The sequence below is a fragment of the Strix aluco genome, chromosome 16, assembly GCF_031877795.1.
Source record: "Strix aluco isolate bStrAlu1 chromosome 16, bStrAlu1.hap1, whole genome shotgun sequence".
Classification (NCBI taxonomy): Eukaryota; Metazoa; Chordata; class Aves; order Strigiformes; family Strigidae; genus Strix; species Strix aluco.
In genome coordinates, this window is record NC_133946.1 from 3,749,521 (window position 1) to 3,774,726 (window position 25,206).

Here is a 25,206-nt window from a genome sequence, read left to right on the forward strand (position 1 = left end):
ACATTACAGTCTACAGGGCAGTGATTCAGTGCACCAGTATTAATGAGTAAAGTAGATGGGGTGACTACCTCTGTGAATGACTGGTAATTAGTCTGGTTTCACTTGCTGGCTGTGTTTATATTGGTAAACTAAATGTTTGTGAGACTATTTAGTGAAGCTGCAGTCAAGTGATATGAAATGGTCTAGGTTCATTAAACTCTACTGCTCTTCAAAAAAGAGGGAAGCTTCATCCAAATAACTCACGTTGTTCCCAGCAGACAGTCTCCTGAACTGTCCCCAGGAACTGCTTACGTGAGTGCTACTTGGCATAGGCCAAAATACATCAGGGATATTTTAACAACAGTATAGGCATTTCCTGAGAGCTTCCCTGACACCATTTAGTTTTCTAATACAGATGTAGTTGCCAAATGAATGAAAAATTACTTCCTGTAAAATGTTAAATAAATTTAATTGTAAAGGCTGGTTTGTTCTTAATAATCTAAGATAGGAACGCTATTTGTATTGCCTTTCCACATTTTTTAGGAATTTGCCTGTAACTATACTATGTTGTTTAAAAATACAGTGAGAATGCAATGATACAGTATAAATGAAAAATAATTATTTTTAAGAAGAAAAATGGTGGGAATTAAAGGAACTATTGTGGAAAAAATTTCTTATTTTGAAGACTTAATTGGTATAAGTTGCATTATATATATATTTTAAAATTGCATAATTTTCACATGATCTTGGCTTAGGTCTCCATGCCATTACATCTCCTTTGTTTCTCTGACACTTTCACCTCCCAGTTACCACCTTCTGCTTCACTGAGTAACTCTGACTAGTGACTCAATTTCCAGAATATCTTTGAGATATGAGCAATTCCCTCTTTGTCTTCCTCCAGTCACCTACCTGACCCTAAGCTATTTCTCTGGTCTAGTTCCACCAAGAAATCATTGTGCCTCAACAAACCATATGGCCACAATCAATTCCACTCCCTATCCCAGCTTATCTTTATTACTGGTGGAGGGCAGGGCAATAATTCCTGTTCTTGCAGTATCAGACGTTAGGAAGAAGAACCAAGATTCTGTGGGTCTTACTCCAACTCCAGGGTCATACCCTCCCTATCCTGCCGTGTCTCCTGGTGTTTCTTGATTGTCTTCTATGGAAGAATGTTTTAAGACCTTTTCACTGTGAGCAGAATGACACACTCAGGCTTTTATTTTACTGTGCACTAAGCCTGGAGAGCAGCCTGCCATCAGAAATCAGATTTAGGCAAGTGGTAAGCTCTTAATAAAACTCTTGAGGATATAGCAGACCAGTTCCTTTTCTCACTGGAAAGAGCCCTGGAAAATAACAAAACGTATTTCTACTTTTTCTAGTGAGGAGGAGGGACTAACACTGTCTTGCTGACTTAAGAAAGAAATTGGGAGAACACTAAGAAAAATCTATATAAAAGATTAAGAAAAATCTAAATTCTGTGATTCTGTGAAAAGAAAGTGCAAAACCCCTCAGATCTTGCCACAAACTGTTCGAGTCTCAAATTAGCAATGCCTCCTTGTTCATTGATCTCTTAGAATAAATACACCTGAATGACCATCCAGAAAAACAATTATAATTTTTTCTTTTTTTTTTCTTTTGTTATAAAATACACATTCTAGCATTAGTTAAGCACAGTTCTTCAACAGTTTGCTTGTTATTAGGAAAAAGAGAAAGTATATGAACATTCACAACCTACATTCCTTGCAGTGATTCTGTAAGTGGTGGTGTTTCTTTACCAGTGCTTCCATTATGACTTTCCATTTGCTGTAGTGTGTTTAATTTCATACCTTATAAAACATGAGAAATTTGTATTGTATATCCTGTTTTGCTAGCCTTATGTTGGTCATTTCTTTTGATTACTATCAGCTTTTATTATCCTCTGATGCTTGGACATGTATTGCATTTGTTACTGTATGGAAATGGAGCCTTACAGAAGCCAAACAGACTGGGCCAGATTCATCCTAGTGTAACTTGAATTTACACACCGGAATGAATTTGGCCCAATTCATCTTAATTGCTGTGTTGCTCTACTGTAGATTAGAAATAGATTAGATGTCTAACTAAATGGATATCTTTTCTGAGGTATTAATTTAACCCACTCTCTTCAGAGAAAATTAATTTTAAAATTGATCAAATAGTACCTACAAAGCTATTAACAAAAATAGAGGAACACAAAAAACTTAGTGTATATGAAACAAAGGATAACAAATAATTTTTAAAAAATTGATGGCATGTGTCACTGAATGTAGTTTCCTGTGAATATGTATTTTCAATCACCACCTCACAAAATGAGAGAGAGATTGGTAAAATTCATTAAGCTTAAATACATTTTACTTAATTACCATGTGGGATTCATTGTGATAAGATATTACTTAGTCCAAGATGTTAACACAAGTAAAAATAGTGTTAGATGCTTACAGAAGTAGTTAGAAGCCCCCCGTACAGATATATAATCTTAAAGCAGAAGTGAATTAATCATATTCCAAGATACTACAACTGCTAATTGATGCAGAGGAATTAATAATTACTCATTAAAAGGTTACTTATGTTTTTCTGGGAAGCATGGGGTATTAATCTGCATTAGTTTCACTAATCTAAATCAAAGTCACTGCTACTCTTTAAAGGTAGTTTGATGCACTTCTGGTTTTTAGCAAGTATGTTGAAATTCTTTTGTTTCAGTATGTCAAATACACATTCTCTCCTAACTGTTCTTGCACTATGTCATCTTTAACAACCCCTGAACTGGAATGGATGAGGCTGTTGGGCATCTCTGGAGATGGCTTAGTCTAACCCTGCCCTGCTCAAAGCAGGGTCAGTTAGAGCTGTGTTCAGTCAGGTTTTCAGTATCTCCACAGACAGAGATCTAGCCTGTCTGTGCAACCTGTTCCAAAGTTTGACCACCCATACAGTAATTCTTTTCCCTTCAAGTTTAAGTGAAATTTCATGTATTTCACTTTGGCAGTGGGCACCACTGAGAGGTATTTATCCACATTTACCAGATCCCAGTCACCTCTTCTCCAGGCTGAACAGTCACAGCTCCTTCAGCCTCTCCTCATATGTCAGGTGCTCAAATCCCTTGATTATCATAGTGGCCCTATACTTTGAACAATGCTGTACTGAAAAACACCGATATTTTTGTTTGCATTTGTTTTGCAATATAGCTTAAAAAGTTTTCTGTGTTGATTAAAACCATGTTATGCTGGAAAGTGTTAAGACCATAAAAGGAACACAGTACTTTTACTAGTGGCTTTACAAAGAAGATTGAATACTGTTTGCATAATAGATTGCTTCTGTTATATATCAGGAGACAATCAATGTCTATAGGCCTTATTTTCATGATGCATATGCTAGCACTGTTGCCCACTTTTAAGGAGTTCCTACTCTTACCTGTCTCCGGCCACTTACGTGTTTCTCCCCTGTGCTCTCTATGAAGGTGCTGGGACCGTGGATTGTGGGAGCTGTGATTTAAGTTGTCTAGAATTTTTAAATGGGCCTCATTTTGTTGCGTTGCTCCGACCTTAGAGTGTGGTGTATTTGGTTTAATACTACAGTAAGGACAAATAAGCAACTGGGGCAATGAGGTACAAACATATAGCTGCTGAAGCCACTGTATTGTTTTGAATGTGCAGCCAAAGACATGGGCAGGTAAAGCCCCAGTCTGAACAGCTGATGTAGGGTGGGACTGTGTTGAACTGCACAGACATCCCATGTCAAAGGAATGTGAGAATGCAATGCTGGACTGAGTGGTAGTGCAGGAGGATGAGTACAAACCACAGGCAGCATTAGTATGTTAGGCTATGTTCACAGTACAGTGGCAGATGAAATAATATGTTTAAGCCACATAACAAAGGACAACTTGAAATCAGGATTTGAAAACAGTTAATACAGTTCTGCAGACATTTCCATGAAAGTAACTATAAGGGACAACACATCAAAATATGTTAAAGTGCTGCTTTTGAGAATCTAACACACAGGTGAAGGTCTTTGGTCTGAAGTGCTATCTGGAAATGGGCAATGATCATTCAATATGAAATAGTGAACTGAGATATTCTGGGGATGATTTTTGCATTTATGCTATTATGTTAGAAAGCATTTGGAGAGTTGATTTACACGTGCTAGTTGCTATCATTAAGTAGGTGCTTCATTTATGTTTCGAACAGGATCAAAAATTACAGATGCACTTAACAGCGAAAGAGGAGCATCATAAGAAACTGAATGAAGTTGAGAGGTGTTATGCTACTATTGCATGTCAGTTTGGAATCGTAAAAGGTGTTCATGGAAAACTAGAGCACAGTGGTATGTATGCCTTACATGTCCTCCAGCTTTTGTTTTTGCTGTGTTTTGACCACACTGAGTTGGGGACACCTGACAATTCAGAAAAATAGCAGCTACCGCGCGCCAAGCATCAAATATAACAACTGACAATTAACTATATCTCAGTAACTTTCTCAGTGTTTCTTTCTGTGACAGTCCCAGGTTAAGCAGTACAAGCCCTGTATCTCTTCTGCTCTTTGCTGATAACTACTACAGTTGTGTGTGTGACTGTGTAGTAAATTATGTTGAGGAACTGATTTGTGTTCAAAACAATTCAGCAGCAGACCCACCCCTTAAAAAAAAAAAACCAAACAAACAACAAAACAACCCAAAAACACAAAAAGAAAAAAACCCTGCTTAATTTGGATCAGCTTTCTGTTGCCATTCAGCATAATCAACTCAAACAGTTGTACCAGCTCAAATGAGGGAATGAAAGTAAAGGAATTAACAATTAGGGGAAAATGAATGGTTTTTAAAGTAGGTTTAATGTTGGGAAATAGAGAGAAAACATTAATGAAATAATAGAATTATTTTCTTGTACAGAAGTACAAAATCTTAAAACCAGTTCAGTAAATAAATAGGGTGGTATGAATCATTTTATGCAGTTATCATTGTTACATAGATTCTGACTATGGCTATTCAAGCCTTATAAATCTGTACCATATCCCTGTTTCGTGTGTTGAAACATAACAAAATTATTTGTGGAACCACTAATGCAGAAAAATATTATTCCATATACTTTTATATAAATACATACTTTTTATCTGTAAAATAATAAAGCTGATAACCTCAAGTAATAAAAATACCTCATTTAAATGAAGTTTTGTATCTATTATTTTGAGAGAAAAAGCATTGTTTCTCATAAAGTGATAAACTTCTGTGCAAACATCACAGTGTATGTGTAGAATATGGACTTGTGTATTGTTCTATGTGCCTGCAGTTTTCATCCACGTAAAGACATAAACAGGATGTAAATAAAAATATTTTTTAAGGAAAGGGAGAAGCAGTTGTATAACTCAAAACAAACAAACAAAAAAACTGAAGCAAACAAACAAAGAACACCAAAAAACTTTTCAAATACCAAAGCTTGTAAATTTGGGTTTTTTTCTGCCTGAACCCAAATAGTTTTTCAGATCTAGTTTGAAGAAATTGGTAACATGTTCTATGTGTATTTGTGATATTTCAGTACTTTTTGTATTCAATTTTTAAAATAGGCTAATATTAAAAAAAGAAAGAGAAAACATTGCTGTGTTTTCCATTTATTTACATTGGACAGGCTTTTCTATTATGTCAGATACAGAAAAGTCTCTTTGCAATTTCATGGAAAAATAACATTTAGTCTCAGTATTTACACTATTTGAACCATATATAAATGCTTTTTGCTATGTTTCTACTTATATGTATGAGTAATTGCAAAATGAACCTCTAGAAAAGATTAAATATGTTGCTGCTTCTGTTCAAGAAGCCAATCTCTTCACCAGATTGACTCTAGTCTGGTTTTGACTGCAGAGAGAATTCCATTTGCATTGCAGTCTGTAAGATATGCAGTAGGCATGTAAGTAACTTGTAAATTCTGAGCAAGAAACTGCAGTCAGTGGAAGGGTCAGGCAGGAAGTAGGAGCCATTTTTTATGCGAATTGTTTAAGTTTATAAACTGTTGTTCTTTATCTGCTATATTAAAGCACTATGTAGGGAAACAAGAAAGTGAAAATTGATGCATTATAGTGCTGTATAGGTAAAATACCACAATTTATAATAAATCTAAAAATTTATTGCCTAACTAATATCCCACTATTAGTGTATTAAAGGTAGAGAGCGAACACATGACTCTTGTTGACAGATAGGAGAGAGTTTTACCAATTTTTGCCTGCTTATTTTCATGGTTTTTTTTGAAGTTGTATCAGCAGATATTTGTTACATTCTTAAGTATTTTCATTTGTTAAGCATATATTCTCACAAAAACCTGCAAAATTGCTTATTGTATTGTAAGGCTGTTGTCCATCATTCCCCATGATGCTTACCATCTTTAACAGAAAAGGAAAGGACTTCTTAGGTGTGATGGAGTGTCTAGAGTCCTTGTGTGCAAGTGTTGTGCCACAAGCTTTTTGAGAAAATAAAGAAAATTATTAGGAGTGAATGAAGAGGAATCCAGAAATAGAAAAGGGTGAAGAGAGACCTCAGAGGATCAAAATACTAGATTAATTTTGTTACTGATAATACTAATACTGAAAAGTACAGGAACCAATGAATATCTTCAATTTTTCATTGTGAAACTTTAAGCAATTTCCCAGTGATACTTTGGCATGTATAAAAGTCTAAGAGAAAATTCTACTCCCTTTCAAAAGGGATAGAGGTTATTCTTAAGAGTTTTCCTCTGCTGTTTGCTGTCTTCCATGTCCTATATGCATATAACTCTGTACATCTTATTTGAATGTTCTGTGGTGCATTATGTTCTATGTTCCTCTGAAAATAATTAAAACTCATCAGAAAATTACAATCAAAGCCTTAGTTAAAAAACAGAACTAAGATTAAAAGTTCATGGAGAAGTGATCCTAGTAAAGTGAAATCAAATTACACTCAAAATTAAATAACAATTAAAAAAAGGCAAATCAATGTACAGAAAAGTCTTAACTCATTGTCTGAGGTATAGAACAGCTGGTACCACCTGGTGTAACCCTGCAGTGTAATATCACACTATACAGAAAAAGTAGTTGAGTCATTTTTAGTCTTAGTCTCCTTTCCACAAAAATGTTTAATTATTTTATAAAGTATGTACACATACATTGCAGTTATAAATCAAATATTCATTCAAATATGAAAGTATTTATTAACATGTTTTAACTTTTGGTTTAAGTACAGGAAGCAATACAGCTCAATAAGAAATTAACATCTGTGAATAAAAGACAAGAGACTGAAATAAGTAATCTGAAGGAAGTAAGTATAGTATGTATTTCTGAATGTGTAAGTGGGATTGTTTGGGACTTCCAAAAGCTGCTGTAGTATTAACAGAAGTGGTGGACAAGCAGCAGAACTGTTCTTCATTCTATCACTTATGGCTAAGTCTTACGCTCCCTTGTTATGCACAGATAATTCAGACAAATGCCAATTAAAATTGGAGCAGCTCTGAATAGTTTCTGTAACTAGGGAATTTTTATTTACCTCTACAGTGTCTGACTTGTTTCTTGTTAATTATTAACAACTTCTCTTCTTCCTGTGCTGTGTTGTCATTGCTTCTCACATCTGATATGGAACAGTAGCAGTGCTAGTTTCAGTTTAGGCAGAGATAGAACATGAACAGTAGTTGCCATAGGAGCAAGCAGGTAGTTTGAACGTAGGATAAAAGAGATAACTGAATCTCTGTCAGAAATGGGAGAGTTTTGTGACAGGGCAACTGAGACATTAGATAATAGCGATAATATGGCCAAAGAAGTTGTCTGGCCATTAAGCTCTTTTCTGCCCTCATCTATTCAGAAACTACTATTTGCCAGGTATGTTTTTGAGTTGCATTCTTGAACATATGTAATAGTGGGAATGACAAATTTTTCCCTTTGAGCTGTTTCTTAAGTGCTGACAGGAAAAGACCAAAGGGACCATCTGAAGCCAAAACTGTCTTGTAAACTCAGTATCTTTTCATACCACATCGTTTTCATATCTCATCTTTCTATTCCACTTTTTTTTCCTCCCTTTGATTCTCTGAGGATTTTAGGTAGGGAACAAATGCATGATTATTCTCGGCTTCTTGGCCTTGTGTTCATCCCCAGCTTCCAGATGAATGCTTTGGACTACCATGGAACCTTGGCAAAGTTTGTGAATTTCTTGCAAAACAAAAAGGAGGGTGGGGGGTGGGGGCATGGTAGTTTGTAAATGTGGAGAAGAAACTGTGACCATTTCATATTTGGTTTAAATTGTTCAAAAATTGGATGTTTACCTGCCATGACCTTTGTTTGCCTGAAAAATGAGATTTAAGGTACAGAAGTACTGAATCTAGTGATTCTAGAAGTCCCTGAATCTAGTGTTGCTTTTTGTTCTTAAGAGCACACAGCCTCTTATTGTTAAGATACTTTGGAGTATGATGCCTCTAGAAGCCTGACTTAAAATTAAATTTTGTCTTGAAATAGAGACAGTTTAAGATTTTTTCATTTGTTTCATTCTTACTTTCTCTAGTGCCTAACTTAATTTTTATATTTATTACATGAAGATATTCTAGCAACAGTAAAGATTAATCAGGAATTCAATCTAGATTTGTTTAGTTACATACTAGAATATAACATGGCAAACCTCAATGTCAAAAAGATCAAATTTTGACGTGACTGTTTGATCTCAAAGATTTCAGAACTCCTACCATCATAAAAGCAGACTGAGAAACACAATAATAGTAAAGCAGAACACTGGAAAAATTCTCAAATTAATTTCTAAATCACAATTAGGTTTTATGGCATTTAGAAATGTTTATTTAGCTACATAATTCAAATGATAGGTTTTATATATAGGTATACATTATATATAAAAATTGTGTATATTTATCTGAAATATTTGATGGATGGAAGAGCAACAGAAAAATACTGGAAGTTGTCCATGGTGATAACTTTCCTCTATAGAAAAGCCATATTTGTTAGAATGCTAATATTTGCATAGCCATGAAGGTCTGAGGACAACTCTTGTGTGCATTGGGTACACTTCAACTGTACAATTCCTTTAAAAAAGAATAAATAATTTGTATGTGACAAAAAAGAGGGACATTAATCTAAAATGCAGCATATCTTTATTGTAATATATTGTAAATATCAACAGGAGTTTTAGAAATTTTTAAGCATCACAGTAAATTAGATTTGTTGCTTTTGGTTAAGAAACCAAGAATAATTCATTACTTAGAATTCTCTGAGGGTAAGTAATTTGAGAGGTAAGAAAAGAAAAATGTTTAAGAAAATTTTACATGGTGAAGTTTGTGAGTAACAGAGGTGTGCAAGATAAACTGATACGTGATTTATGTACTCCAGTAATCAAACATACTGCTTGATCCATTTTTTTTCAGCTGTACTCTTGATTCTTAAGGTCATGGGTGATGAATTTTAAATAAAATACTGTTAGATAAGCAGAAGAAGGGGCCAACTGAAACTTAATCTGGCTTCCTCAGTTCACTAGGAAATGCCTTTATCATGGTTATTTCCGAATTTCTTATTGGTTGTTCAGTATTTGACCATACTGTTCTGAACGACGGTGAAAAACTTAACTGGAATTTAATTTCTTAGCATTTTAATATTCATGTAGTGCTGCAGCACTTTGCTGTGGCTGTCTTATTTTGCAAAAAAAAAAGTGGGGGGCTGTTTATCTGTAAACATAGTTTTAGAAATAAAAGTTGTATATAATAGAAAGGCATGCCTTTTTCCCTCAAAATGCAGAATTTCTGTGAAAACAGAGTTTAAAATGAACAATATAGTAAACAAAATACAGCCTTTTTTCAATATTCCTTATTTCAACAGTTTGGTTATAAAGCATTTTTGGAAAGTTATGTAGTGAGAGAGTGCATTTCTGAGCTATATCTGTAATGACACTTGTTAGTTCAGCACAGCTGTTTGTGAAGGGCTGTGGCTCACCCCAAGAGAAGAGAAAAGAAGTGCTTGAACCCAGTAAGAAGTGCCCTGAGCTAGTTTCATTTCATTGTGGTTATCTTGTACTTAGCCTAACCATTGCAAAAGTGATCTTAAAGTAGTCAAGTGTTTTCCCTTGTTGGGAAGTGTATCTGTCGTAGATCTGAAAGGACCTACAAGAGACACAAAAACGAGAAAAGTCTGATATTTAGAAGAGTTGAAAGAGGGATTACCAGGCTGTTTTCACTTGCTATACAGCTGAAAGAAGTCATGATAGGTGCAGCAGAAGTTGGGACAACTTATAAAGCTGGTTTCATCTGCCTTGGAGACTTGACTGACAGAGCTCTAACAGCTCTGTCAACTTGTGGGTTCAAACTTCTTTCCTCTGTAGCCTCAATGCTGGAGTGGAAATGACTATCCATAGTACCAAAATCTTAATTTGGCTGTCAGCTCTTATCACAGCCGTTACTTTGACTTTGGTTGTAGTTTCCTCTTGACATTGCCTGCTTAAAAGTCCAGTTCCTAAATTTTAGCTTAACAGACTGTGACATAATTTCCTTTTCAGTAACATTTATTTTAGGACTTAAGCCTTTAGATATTCAATGTGGTAGGATTCTTTTCAACCACTATGAAAATGCTTGCATTGAAATCTGGCCAAGAAAAAGGTTTCTTTCATTCTGCTGCTTAAAAACCAGCTATGCTGCTCAAGGCCTGAAAGATTACAAGAGAGTTGCACCGATCTAGAAAGAGAGCAAAAAGCTATAGTTGTAATTTTGGACACAGGTAAAGTTTGTGTAAGGTATCAGCACTGTCTTGGGAAGTGGTTACATCTGCCTGTGCTGGCTGCTTTTCCAGTCCCATACCACCTCTTCATGCTGGCACATGTATTTGCGTGGCCTTGAGGGCAAGTAGAATGAAAATTAAATTTTGTATTGATCAAAACTACATTTTACCAAAAAAACGGAGGAAGTTTTAGCTTAGATCAACTGGCAAAAGGAAAATACATTTAAGGAGCAGTGTTGTTTCTTTTGTGACACTCTTGACTTATGCTGGCTTGAAGTGTTTCTGAAACCATATCCTTAAGTGTTGATGGCTAGCAACACATCAAAGGAATGGGTTTAAAGTCTTATCGTTCATTCTTAGCACTTCCCAAAACCTGATAAAATTATTTTCCAGATTCAATTTAATTTATAGGGTTCTGAATACTACTAGTGAAAGCTACTAGAAAAAGAAGCAAAAATTCGGGGGGTGATTTTTTTTTTTTTTTTTTTTTTAATTTCAGAGTACAAGAAAGTAGATAGATGTATGTATAAAATTATTTTATATTATTTTCACAGCTACATAGCTTGTGCTTTCACCCACCATGGAAAACTTTACCATCATTTTGGGTGATCTGGTTTGTGTTGGTTCTTTTTGGGTTTGTGTTGGGTTTTGGTTGTTTGCTGGTTTTGTTTTTTCCTGCCCACAACTTTGTTAGATTAGCAGATCTGGGTTGCGTTCCAGATGGGTTATACACATCCACTTGCTATATACAAAGAAGAAAATCCAGTCATCTTTTCTACCTCAAGGGCATGATTTACTTAGTACAACTTGTTCTTTCCCCATGACAAAATAAGTAGTAGGATTTTTCTGCACACAATAAAGTCAGGATTTTGGGAAATGTATAGTAGCAAATCCATAGCAGGCTTTTGCACCTGCTTATGTAGCACACAACCTGTTAGCTGTGTTCTCTATACCATTAATCTAGTTCTCTGTAAAGATTGGCACAGTGCACCTTTTCACTTTTACAAAGTTAAAAGTGCTTGCACCTTCTCCCATTTAAATGTAGGAACTCTGCTTGCATATTTCATTACTGAGCCTTCTAGTAAAAACAGTACAACTAATACATGTTTTTATTGCAAAAGATGGAAAAAGCCTTGCTAGCTTACAGAATATCACACTTCTAAAACATTGCTGTCTTTGGGTTCTATAATTGATTCTGCAATTACACTTATTACCTACTAGATCATTTTAGATTTATTTATGACTAAAATACATGAGAAATAAAGCCTCAAGCAAAAAGATGATTTATTTAAAAGTCATACCCATACTTGTATTTTCCGTAAAACTTTGTATTTGTGAGTTTCAGCTACAATGTAATCTTCCCTTTTTCTTTTGTACTGTTATATGATTTTGTCCAGAACAGTTAAACCATTGGTCTGTGATAAGATGGAATTCCAGTTTTGTGAAGAAAAGTTAAACAGACCAAACTTAGTTGTTAGATAAAACTATTACCATTCTGAATGCTTGGTTCACCACTATGGCATCATGAAGAATTCTTGATACTATCTGTGAACAGCATTCATAACCTCTGCTATTTGTCTGAGTAAACGTCAAAGCGCTCAAGGAGAGAGCGATACTAAACAGACTACCTTGTACCAAAATGGGAGGGGTGGGGGAGAACAGGGCACAATATTTATGACTCCAGGAACTATAAGTTGTAATTTAATGAGATCAAAGCATTTACTGTTTATTTGCTGTGCTAGGAGCTTGGAATAAACTGGTTAGAAAACAGATACCAAAGAAAAAGCAGGATATTTAAAAGATTATTAAGACTATAAAATCAAAGGCATATTTTAGATGGAAAATCATGTTGTAGAAGCCTCTAATATAAAATTAATTTAGCATTCTCCTGAGATTAAGTAATTAATGTTTCAGGAAAAGCAAAGATCCTCCAAATTTATAGCCAGTTCCTGTTTTTACCAGATAGTCGCTGTTCTTTGTTTTTTCCTCCTGATTCCCAGGAATGTACACAGTAGTTATAATAGGTACTTTATTCCTATTGTATATGTCAGTGTACGAGTTTTGACCAATACCAACTCAATGTCCACTTATTAATATACTTCTTGGAAGAGAAAATAACAAAATGCTTAAGTATCATAAATACTTCAGAGTAAAATTAGCACAGTAACATTTTACCTCTGAAAATAAACTTTTAGCCATGTGTATCAAGTTTAAAGTTTAGCAAATCAGTCGTACAAATTTCAGTTCCTCTAATTTATTCTGTTGCTTCCATACATTATTTAAAAGTAGGGCATGACTCAGGATAGTTTAAAAGATTTGTCTTTGTTTTGAATTGCAATGCCTGTACTGGATGAACTATTTATACGTGTTTCCTGTGTTAAGGAACTGAAGAAAGTAACTACAGACTTGATAAGGTCCAAGGTCACATCTCAGTACAGGGTGGGAGAAGAAAACATCAATCTTGCAGCAAAGGAAAAGCAGTTTAAAGAACTGCAACAAAAAATCAAAATGGTATTTTGAAATTTCAACAAATTAGATTGTTGGTGAATATTTTCTGTTCTTCGTTTGGCAAACATCATGGCATTGATCTCTCTGATGTATACAGATTAGTGATTCCTTTATACTAACTGCATATGCAATATAACAAAACTATTTCCAGAATGACCTTTTCTAGGGAAGTAAATATGCTATGAATATAAGTATAATTTTATAGTAAAAAAAAAATATGGATAAGTAGTAATTTCAAAGTAATTGTTTCTTTAACCTCATGATGATTCATAATATCACATTAATACAACATTGCTAAAGAAAATACTAATTTTAAATGCCGTTTACTGTTCTTCATGCTCTTTTTTTTAAGGAGACAGCAGTTAGTAAAAAAGTTCAAGAAGAAAATGCTCACATTAAAGAAGAAAAGCTGGTGAGTTGTTAATACAACTTTGCTATTTAAAAATCATTTAAGAATATATGTGCTATACTTCATGTTTTAAGTTTCTTAAATTATTATACTAAGCTATTAAAACTAATTAAATTAACTTCTTTACTCTTTAGAAATATTTTAATACTAACATAAATGGGTGGTTCTCAGTTTTTAGAAGGTGTATTAGCAGAGCAAAGTCCATTGTTTGACACTTTATTCCAAGTGTTAACTTTGGTATACCCATGAAATAGTTGTTTTCATATCGGTTCAGTACAAATAAGCAATAAGGTTTGCATAACGTGCTTGCTGCTCTGCTTTCTGGTTGCCAACAGTTTACTATAATACTGCTGGTATTGAAACCAGATAAAATTGGAATCGTGTCAATCACGGACAAAGGAAATGGTATTCCATTCATACAGAGCATATACATTTACAATATTAAGCTACACCTATACATAGCTGAAGAGAGTTAAGACTGCCTTCTATCGCAAACTCAGGTATGTTCCAGAGCAAGTCCTGATATTCAGGTATGTTCCAGAGCAAGTCCTGATATTCAAACTAAGGTACATGGAGTCAAGTATCAAACACAGAAGAAAAAAAAAAAATTCCCTGTAATAACAGCATAATACACTGCTTTGCAGAATATTAAGCGTAAAAAGGGTGGTTGGATTTTTTTCTTAAACGGTTGCAGAATTTTCATTCTGCAGTTCATTAAACCAAACATGTCAGAGATATGTATCATTCTTGTTCTTGAGGAGGGACAAAAGCAATATTTTGCTTGTATACCCACTGAGCACTTATTGAAAGTAATCCAGCAGTACTCTTCCAATCCATAAAAGCCTGTTTGCATTTTGAGTTTGCTTTTTAAAAATACTTGTCAATAAACACAGGGAAAAAATGAGAGACATGCTCAGGCCTCATTACTCCTACACCCCTGGATGCACTAAAAGCATTTATATGGAGATACTTGTAGCATAATTCATATGCATATTTGATAAGTATTATCTAAGAGAAGGACTCTATTTTGTTTCTCCATTTTATTCTGTGTGAATTGCTAGGGGTTGGTTGTTTGGTTTTAACATATGGAGGGTTTTGGTATAAATCTGGGGAGGGCTCTAATATAGAGATGAACTTCATATTTTCTCCAAGAACTTGGGTTAGAAGACCTGGATTTCTTTATTATAGAGCGCTACAAATTCACTATCTGGATTAACTGAAGATGTTGGCTTCAGTGTTTCTTGGACTGAGGCTGAATATACTATCTAAATTATAGCTGATTTACACTGAACTGCATGGAGAGAAGCAGTCTTGTCTAGTTGAGTGAACACTGTTCTTGATTTAAAAGACATGGCCAACTCTGCTACAGACCTGTCAGATTACACTGGGAAAGCCATTCCACATCTCTCTGGTTCAGTTTTCTAGATATAAAATTGAACTAAAGATAAATTAAGCTTCAGTTCAAACATATTATTTATCTCTGCATAAGAGTATACATGCATGAAAAGGAATGAGAGTACACCCAAAATAATGATTTTATTTTTTAGTAGATAGCTGTATCTGTGTATACAATAGAACCAAAAATAGATAAATTTGAAAGCTCTTTGCAAGTATATGAAAGTACTTTGTTTTAATAATATGTTCCTCTCAATATATTTTGAAGGAACTGAGAACATTTGAGCCTGTCATCTGCCTGTAACTTGGGGGTTTTCTCCCCTGTGCAGGTCTTATTTTATTAACTGATGTTCTGGTCTTTAGAGAGTGGAGGTTGGCTTGGCCAGATAATTCCCTCTGTCTTTGAATCTTTGGAAATGTGTTTTGTACTGTTTAATATAAAATGCCTCTCTGTCTCCATTCCATCCACGTTTTCAGTTAACTGAAACAAACGTAATGGCAGCACCCATGGATTTGTAAATCTATATCGCCTTAATCAACTAATTTTGGGTGGCTCTCTTTTTAGAACTTACTCTTAAAGTAACGATATAGTCTTGATTAAGGTACCACAAAAATTCAGATAGTGACAGCAAAATCTGATGTACTTGCACCAGGTGATGCAAAGCTAATGTGTGGTAGTTCACATCTATTGGGATTTAATTTAGGAGATACAGAATAATGTCACATGTGATCCATTAATGGAAGTGATTAATGGAAGTGATTACCTGCCTGTCTTATCATTTCTCTGGGATTTTCCATATTTTCCAGAACTGTAATATGGTACCATAAAACTATTCTGTTAGATTAATTGAACTCACAGTGGGGTTGGATTTGATATATTTTATTCAGATTTGCACTGAAAATGTTTAAAGTATCAATGGATTGTTCATTTTAATTATAAGAAAATTCTCTGAAAAATAATGTTATAATAAGTTATATTAGTGATATTTTCTCCAAGGCAGAAGGCCAGAAAAACCTGGAGTTCTGTTTTCTTCCTACAAGCCCTTCCCCAATGTAGATGTTGAAGTACATTTTTATATTCATGATTTTGTAAACACTGGCAGAATAAAAAATAAATATGTTAATCTAAAAGACATAAATTATTTAATGTTAAACTTCAGAAATAAAATCTTATTGAATATATCTTAATTTGTTTGTATTAATAAGGAAATTCTCAGCGCTCTACAATGTGTGCAGGAGGTGCTTCAGCGAATAACCCAAACGAATGTTAGAATGGAAAGTGAATTAAATGCACTGAAAGAAGAATATCAGGTCAGATTTTTTTTTATTAGACAAGCTGTTACTATCTGTTATGTATTTTTTAAGTCCAGGGCTGTTAAAGACATCTGTATGCTTTTTAGAACTTTTGACCTCACTTCCATTGCTCCCTCAGCTCCTTAACTGTCAGCATGAACCTTGAAGCACAGTCTATGGTTTCCCTCTTTTACTTCTTCCCCTAAAGTAAATCATGGTTGCCATTTGTATCAACCATTTCTGTAAAACCAGAACATATTGGGGGTTGCTTTCAAGTATTTTGAAATAAAATTATTTTATTTCTTTTGTCTCCTATAATTTTCACATAGGTATAAACTTCTTTTCTGGAAAATACTTCAAATTTCAGATGTTCATAGCCAGAGTTTGTCCCCAGTGTTATTAGAGCAGAGGGCCTAAGATAGAGCATATCCTTAGCCACTTCTTGCTGTGTTGTCTGGTGTCATATTTATGTGAGAGGTGGTAAGTAGTCATGCTGGAGAGTGTGGAGTTGCAGCATTGCTCAGTTCCTCTTTGAGCAGTGGCTCCAGAACAGTTTAGATTCTGAATTACGCTACCAGTCAGGTTGGCCCATAGTGCACTAGGTCATACCTGTTCCGGTCAGTTGTACCATGCACAGTTCAGGTACAACCATTAATTGGACTATTCATAATTATTATCTGTTATTTGTCCATACATAACTGTAGCTATTCCATTCTTTGCTTGGCCTGTGAGGCCAAGGTTTTGAACTAGGATCTGTTAATTCCAAATTAAACTTTGCATGTGCATGTATACTTTCATGTATAAGTAAATGCTTCTATGCTAAATTGAAATTAGATTCACTTCATATAAGCCTTTACTTTGTCTTTTAATAGATGTAAGCAGTTTGCCTTCTGCCACAATATAAATAAATGAATTTTGCATTTTGATGAAACAAGTAAGGTTAAAGATGAATTATGTTCTCCATCAGAAACTAGCTAAAATTTCACTAGGAATTAAAGTACCTGCTTTGTAGTACTGGATAAAGCTGTAGTGACTGGAAGACAAAGAGAAGTCACTGATTTCAGATGTCAGGTTCCTGTATTTATATTAGTCTAGAGTGTTGGATATTCATGACTTAAAATTCTTTGATCTCAGAGATCTCTAGAACCAAGAAGAGATGCTTCTCAACCTGGAGAACAGTCCCACCAGTTCATTATGAATCTTCTGAGTTCTCCAGTTCCTCTTCTGTATATTTAAAAAACAAAAAAATTAAAATTACAAAACACAGTTTAATGGGAATAAGTTTGGTTTTTCTTAGCATGTTTGAAACTTTTTACAAAGATTAATTTAACAGTCCCTTGGCTGTAGAATTGCCTGAAGTAGCATGATTTTCTGTAACCTCTGTTAGTTATCTATCGGGTACGGTGAAACAGCTGGATTACTTGCTATTCATACAGTACTGGTTTTTGTTGAAGTAAGAAGGCAACGTGCATTTTATTTTTTAAGATGATTGAAATTACTTTGTAAATCAGAAACTCAAGATAATTTAATTGATATATAACCTTAGTGATGGTAACTTTCATATTACAGGGGGCTCTTTAGGATATTTGTGTCAGGATTATACATACGGAACTAGATAATCTTTAAGGTCTGTTCCAACCCAAACCTATGATTCTATGATTATTGAATAGCAGGTGTATTCTAAAAGTGCTTTTTTCTGATAGTATTTCTGAGCTATTGTTTCCCATCTCAGATAAAGTTTATAGCATGCCTTAAAGTTCCAGCTAGAACTGTGAATGGTATCTGTGAATCTTATCTTTGAAGACTCCGCATAAATGTCTACAAGTGTAAGAAAAGTATAGTTTGTTTTCTTGTTGTTAAGGTATGAATTGAGTCCAAGTCTTGGTTTTGCAGCCTGAACAGGCCAGCAATTTGTTTCTGATGCAATTATACTAATTCTAATTAGAGAACCTGCTTTGATTTGGGTCCTGTTTATATTAGACATTGGGAAGGTATTAATGTTTTCTATTTTTCTAACTACAGGACAAACTCTTTCTAGTCGTAAAAGGTTCAGTGTAGTCTTCAGAGGTAATTTCTTGCAGGCATAAATACTTTAGACTAAAGTGGTGCAGGACATGAGTAACTAATAAGAGGCTCTTGATTCAACCTTTGAAAGCTCAGTTGACTATACAAGGACTCATCAATACTTAGTTTGATGTAAATATTCCTTCGCAGTCTTCACTGTGGCACTTAAGATCAGCTAAGATTTGATCTCCGTTGAGTTTTATGAGAGCATCCTGTACAACCACGATGTTCTCACTTGAGAATGGGAATTAAAGGACTCCTAACATTTATATAAGCACATTATGAGGTATAAACTTTCAAGAGATCACACCTGGAAACATAAAAATGGCTAGTTATTTTAATGGATGGATTTTTTTGTAAACCCGACAAATACATGCATAAAATGCAGCAATTCCCTTAAACAGCATGATATAAATAAAATGGTATATTAAAAGTGAATATCACATGTTCTTTCCATATGAACTCACGGGTTATTTTGATTTGTCAGAAATGTCTGTCTTTCTGTTTAAATGGTAGTCATAAAATATTGTTGCTTTTTATTGCTAGTCGTTTGGCTGACAGTTTGATGCAATTACCAGGATATTCCAGGGAATGAGACAACATTAACTGCTTATTTTGCAGTGTCAGTTTTTTAAAGCAGTAAATGGAACTTATAAAACAGGGAGCTGAATATGTAACTTGAAGGGTCTACCCACTTTCCTGCCAACTTGAGAGCTATTGCTTTTGTCTTTATTGATTCTAGAACCACAGTATGATGAATGGGGTCTGAAAGTTATGTATTACGCTTATGTTCTGTCCTGTATCCCTGTCAAATTTGTGGAACTTGCTCATCAAGAAAAAGAGTTTCTTCAGAATAATAGAAAAATGGAAGGAGTGGTTGTACAGTCCCATGGAAATATTTTTATTCCTATACTCACAAAATATCGCTGTTTATTTTTGGGCTTGAGATGACTGAACACTTAAACTTGCAAGGAAGCATTCAAGAAGAATCATACTGTTCTTTCTCACTCTGTCTATGTATACTTAATGCTAGAATACCAATGTCCTGATGAGTTAAGAAAAACAAGTTATAATTCTTTAACAGATGACAGAATACTTAAGAATGCAAGGAATTCAGGTATTCCCCTCTCTGTACAATTGCCTTTAACATATGATCAGTTCTGTTCATCTGCTATTCCTGATACTTTGCCCTAAGAGCTATACTGCAAATAACTATTATATTCCATCTCAGAGGAGGTTGCATTTGAGAAGCAAGTAAAAGCATCCATGGGGTTAGAGCAGGTTTGTCAAAGACAGCAGGTCTTGGACTCCTAGTTTATAGAACCGGATGAAAGGTGCTACATCAGAGTGTGATTATTCAGACATTGTATTGTTGAATTTTCTCATCTTTCTAACTATATAAGCTGTCAGAGAAGATCCATTATATTCTTATGCACAACTTTTTCCATGTGTATAAAAATGCAAGGTAGTCTGAATCTTCCTAGTGTTAATACCTGTAAAATATATTTGTATTAAGAGTGTAGCTAAATTAGCGGAGGCATTTTAAAACTGATGCTAAGTGAATCAAGAAGTAGACTCAGTTTTAGTGAAAAGATTAAGTAAAAAAGAATTGCTTTGGAGCATTGCCTCCATAACTTAACACTTTTCAAGTGGACTTTCCAAGAAGCTCAGAAGAGTCATAAATACCTAGCTGGTCATGTAGTTACATGCATCAAAGTTATGTTTACATTGTCAAATATATTTCTGTCATCTATATAGTAGATAATGGATGCAGTAAGTCTATACTGTTTGCTATAAAAATGTGATAGGATAAAAATTCCAACAGCACCTGAGATGTGTGTGAAGTTACTGTTGATTTACACAAGGCTGCTTTAGTTTAGCACAGTAAAGCTGAGTTAACCCAAAAATGTTTCAAGTACAATTATGATAGTATAAAACTTAATATTACTGTTACTTTAATGCACTCCTATTCAGTGATCTAATAAAAATAAATTAAAGGATAATCAGATGTATACTTCATGTTCCAGTAGATATGTTTTAGAATTTAAAGTTTATACAATTTATAAGATAGGTTAATAAACAATTTAGAATAGAAAAACTGGTCAGAAAAATAAAAATATTTTATTTGAGTATACAGTAGTTTTTTCTTTAAGTACAATGGGCCTAGATTGTGCTACATTTCATATTTCTCATCTCTGGACTTTATATTACTTTTTCAGCACATTAAAACTTATGCAGTGAAACTGAATAATGGCAAGTGTTTTTATACCCTTTTATAGCCATTTCTTTTTTCATAACCTCCCCCTGTTTCCTGTTAGCTAAACTATAAGCACCTTTCTGTTAATTTATGAAAATTATTGTTGAGATAGCACATTATCACTGATCTGTATGGCACTTCCAGCATGTTAGAAGCAAAGGTCCAAGCAACATAAAACACATCAAAATTCATTAATGTGGTATTGATTATTTTTTGGATAATTAATTTTATTGCAGACCCTTGAAAGAGATAATGAGCTGCAAAGGGAGAAGGCAAAGGAAAATGAAGAAAAGTTCCTTAATCTTCAGAATGAGCATGAGAAGGCACTAAGAACTTGGAAAAAAGATGTAGGTTTATTAAATTAAATGTTAGAGTATTAAAAGGTTTTTGAAATAGTCATCAAGCATTTTAAGTAATTCCTAAAAGCCAAGAAAATATTGCAGATATAATACAATAAAAACAACCAATTTCTTTTCCAGTAATGCAGACTCTTCTAGAAATGAATATTTTTAAAAGGTAGATTTAGGAGAAATGCTGACTTCTGTGCTCTAAAAGGTCAGTGCACCTCCTGCAGTTCTGTAAAGCAAGAGCCCCAAGGTATTAGGTGTTACCTTGAATTTAGCACTTAAATATTCCAGAATTACACACCTGCCATTACCTAGACATGGAAGCTGATACAGTTTTTAATTTACATTGAATTTTACGTATTCTTAAGGAAACTTGCAGATTTTTACACAACTTATTCAGAGAATACCAGCATTTCTAGGCTGCACTCTTGTACGCTGAAAAAACTATCAGTAAACTGTCATATAGTAAAGAGTGAAGGTAAACCCACATAGACTGAAATGACACAGACTAAAGGTACTTCCGAAGGGCCACATGCCCAGAAAAAAAAAGCAACCTCAAACTAAATCAGGTAGAGATACTGAAGGCTTTGTGGTAAAGCAGAGGTCCTGATTTGACAGGAATTATTCAATGTGGACTATGGGATGAAAGAGGATAAGAAAAGTTCAAAACCTGTATGTCCTCTCAGTGAATTCACCTCTGTGTACACCTAAAAAATATTTTGTCTTCAATATTTGCCATTCTTTCTACCACTTCATTACTTTTAAAGAATATTTCAGTAATTACTTAATCCAAAACAATTAGCAAAATATTGTAGCTGTAAAAATCATCTGCAATAATAAATGCATGTTTACAAGAAAGATTAATACTTCTTAAATAAGACAAGATCTGTTTAGTGTGTGGAAACTGGACTCTAAGCAGCATTTGTTTAATTGTCTTTTTTATTTCTACGTAATTGGCACCTACTGGCAGAAAGGTTTGAATTTAGTAGATAGATTCTTAGGGAGGCTGTGGGGAAATATTGCAAAGTTATCCTTGTAATTCTGTTGTCTAAGGCTAACTCTTTTGGTGCAGCTACTATGGAGGTGACTGCAACCATGAGACTACAAAATAGCTGAACTGCTCTGAGAAGATTTGATCTCTGATTCCTAGGAGAGTCTTACACCATCATTTCCTGTATAGACAGGGGAATTGGCCCTGCTTATTTCTCAGGAATGTTTGCAACATTCTTTAAAAGATGATTTATTTTTTCTTTTTTTTTTCTTTTTTCCTCTCCATATTTCTGCTATGGCTAACTAGAAATTCAATCTCTTAATATCTTAAAGTATAGCATCATCATGGATGATGTTAACATTGTACACTGCTCTGGAAATATTTGTAAATTAAATTAAAGTATTTCTGTAAAATTGCCCTTCTGTTCTTTTTACAACTTGAATTTTTGACCATCCTTTTTGTTCTAAATACAAAAATTTAATTGTTACATACTCACTGAAGAAGCATTGGATACTCGAGGCTATTTACAGAAGTAAAGTGCCAAGAAAATTATTGGTGTTGTAATTTCTTGGAAATGTAGGTAGAGAATGAATGTTGAATAGCATGTTTATCTTTGAACCAAAAAGGAAGAAACCTACAAATACAAATCTCATTTTTTTGAGCATTGCTACTTGAAGTAAATGGTGAAAAAACCCCTCAATTAATAGAACATATCATCTGTAATGGAAATGTGATTAAAATTTTGGTTTGAATGAAAGAGCTCAAAATTATCTTACTCTGTACGAAGAAATTCCTTACCATCTATACTTTCTTTTAAGGATTTACTTTAATTTGCTAAGCTGTCGATGCCCCTGTAAAATACGGTTTTACATATTTGAACATGCAGTAAAGATCTGTGTTTGTGTACTCTGAGTCCCCTCAATTATTACAGGAGGAAAACATGAGAAGAGAAATAGAGACTATTAAAAATGAGCTGAATTGCCTTAAAGGAGTTCATAGACATCTTGAAGATTATCATCCTCCTCAGGGAAATCATCATTCTGAGCAAGTGGAAAATCTGCAGGTAAGTGTTTCTAATAGCTGCAGTACTTTCCATTTCTTGTAAAAATATTAGAGAATGACAGACATGACAGTTTTTCTAATCTGGCTGTCATGTCCACTGATCTTCCTTTGACATTGCTAAACCTAAAAATTTATCTGATGTAATCAAGGATCCAAGTTCCCATTTAAAACTTACTGTACCCAGGGAATGTTCCTCTTTAATCCAGAAGGGCGCTTATATCATAGAAACTTGAGATATTACCTCATTAATAAATTTATACATAATAAATAGCAGTTATTGTAAGTAATTTATCTTTACTAGATCCTATTTCACAAACATATTTTGCATGGGTGTTTCTCAAATACTGTGGCAGACCCCTTGACTTCATATATATATATATATATATATATATATATATAAAAAAAAGTTCCCTGGAAGTGTGGATGTAAGTCCTCTTCTACTCAGAGGAACTATTTTCAGCCTCTGTAACATGGGACAGATCAGATTCATTTTATCAACATAGAGATTATCTAAATTATTCAGTTTTAGTTAAAAAAAGCCCTAACCTTTATTTCACTTAGGGCCTTTAAGAATCATTAAAGGCATAGCAAGCTCAACAAGTAATGAATGCCGGAGGGAAAAGACACTTTTATGCAGTGCAGGCTGAACAAGAATTGAGCTTGCATTGCTGGGTGACTGAAATCCATGTTCACCTCTATATTTAAGGCACATACAAGAAGTCAACAAGTGGTTAAGCACATGAAGATGGTCTTTTGGAGCAAAAGGAAGAGCATGTAGCCCTGCAGCTATGTGTTATCCCTTACTTAAGCTGGATTGCTAATTTATATTTCAGACTTTTGTAAGACTGAAAAAAATTGGAAGTGTCATAAGCCATAAGGAAAACTTCCCCTGTGCATTGAGTGTATTCTGTTGTTCAGCTGAGTACTGGTTATATAATTTTTTCCATTAGTTTTTACATCCAAACGATTTATCCTTCAAAGAAGGGAAGACTCATTTTGCATGTATATGATTTTGCTTTCAGTGTTAGGAAAATAGGAAGACACTAGGACTGTAAAGACTTTTTTTTTTTTTTTAGAACTAGTCTACGAATTGTCAGTACAATGACAAACCATAGTATTTTTAGAACTTGGAAGAACTTAATATCAATTTCTTCACAATATGTGTATGTTTTTATAGCTCACAAACATACATATACAAACATATATGAATATATACATGCACATACCTGTTGGTAGTTAGACTTGAAATGAGTACTCATTGTGCCAAAGCTGCACGAATTCTACAAGGTATAATGCAAATTGTGTAACTTTTAAAAATCATTGTTTCTTTGAATGAAAATGAAATATGAATTATGTTTAGGATGCTGAATCAATGCACACAATGAGTCATTCATGATAAACAGTACTTGTGCTTACTAAGATAACCCTATGTGTTTGAAAGTATATAAGCTTAAACTATATGCTCATAAATGCAAAAAAAGTCTGAGATGTCTTCTAAATATATATCTTACACTATCTTAGGGCAAATTGCCACACCACTTTGTGTTGTATGATCATAAGATTTCAAAAGCTAGGCAGGTTAGGCTGAGTCAAATCTCCAGTGGAACACTGCCAAGAAATTACAGGAGCTGCAGCAGATCATATTGATTGTTCTAATTTGTGGAATTTCACCTTGTACCAGTAATGAGTCAGTGTCTAGTAAAACATAAAAGGGTAAGGTGTTGGCTATGATTTAGATCTTGACTGAGGCTCCAAGTGTTTCAAGGAAATATGCATATATTTATTTTTACACCTAGTGCAATCTGAAATCCCTGTGATGATTTGTGGGGCATGAAATTTAAAATGTATGTAAATGTCTTCATACTGATCACCTGTGGATAGTAATTAAACAAAAGGTCTTTTTTAAAAGAAAGGTGCAATGTCAGACCTGATTACAGACTCAAACTGCAATTTAGTTTAACTTTACCATGCTTCACATTTAGTTTAACATAATTTGTAATACAGCTGTGTACCATCAGAGAATAGGACTACACCTTAGCAATGGGTTATTGCAATTCTTTTGTGTGTATACATACAGGGAGATCTGGTTTTGAGAAGGTTTTGATTTTCTAGTATGAAATACTCTGAAAGGTCATCTTAGGTGTATGTATCTAATCTTAGTTAGACTTTACTAAATC

General features: G+C 34.2%; 1 protein-coding gene across 1 annotated transcript in view; it reads left to right on the top strand.

The window, feature by feature from the left end:
* Window positions 1-25,206, top strand: part of CCDC73 (coiled-coil domain containing 73) — an 84,153-nt gene that overhangs the window by 47,492 nt on the left and 11,455 nt on the right. Inside the window, exons 10-16 of the mRNA XM_074842561.1 lie at window positions 4,179-4,314; window positions 7,187-7,266; window positions 13,086-13,214; window positions 13,564-13,623; window positions 16,222-16,326; window positions 20,866-20,976; window positions 22,899-23,030. Of these exons, the coding sequence (XP_074698662.1) occupies window positions 4,179-4,314; window positions 7,187-7,266; window positions 13,086-13,214; window positions 13,564-13,623; window positions 16,222-16,326; window positions 20,866-20,976; window positions 22,899-23,030 (753 nt within the window). The remainder of the gene's footprint in view (window positions 1-4,178; window positions 4,315-7,186; window positions 7,267-13,085; window positions 13,215-13,563; window positions 13,624-16,221; window positions 16,327-20,865; window positions 20,977-22,898; window positions 23,031-25,206) is intronic.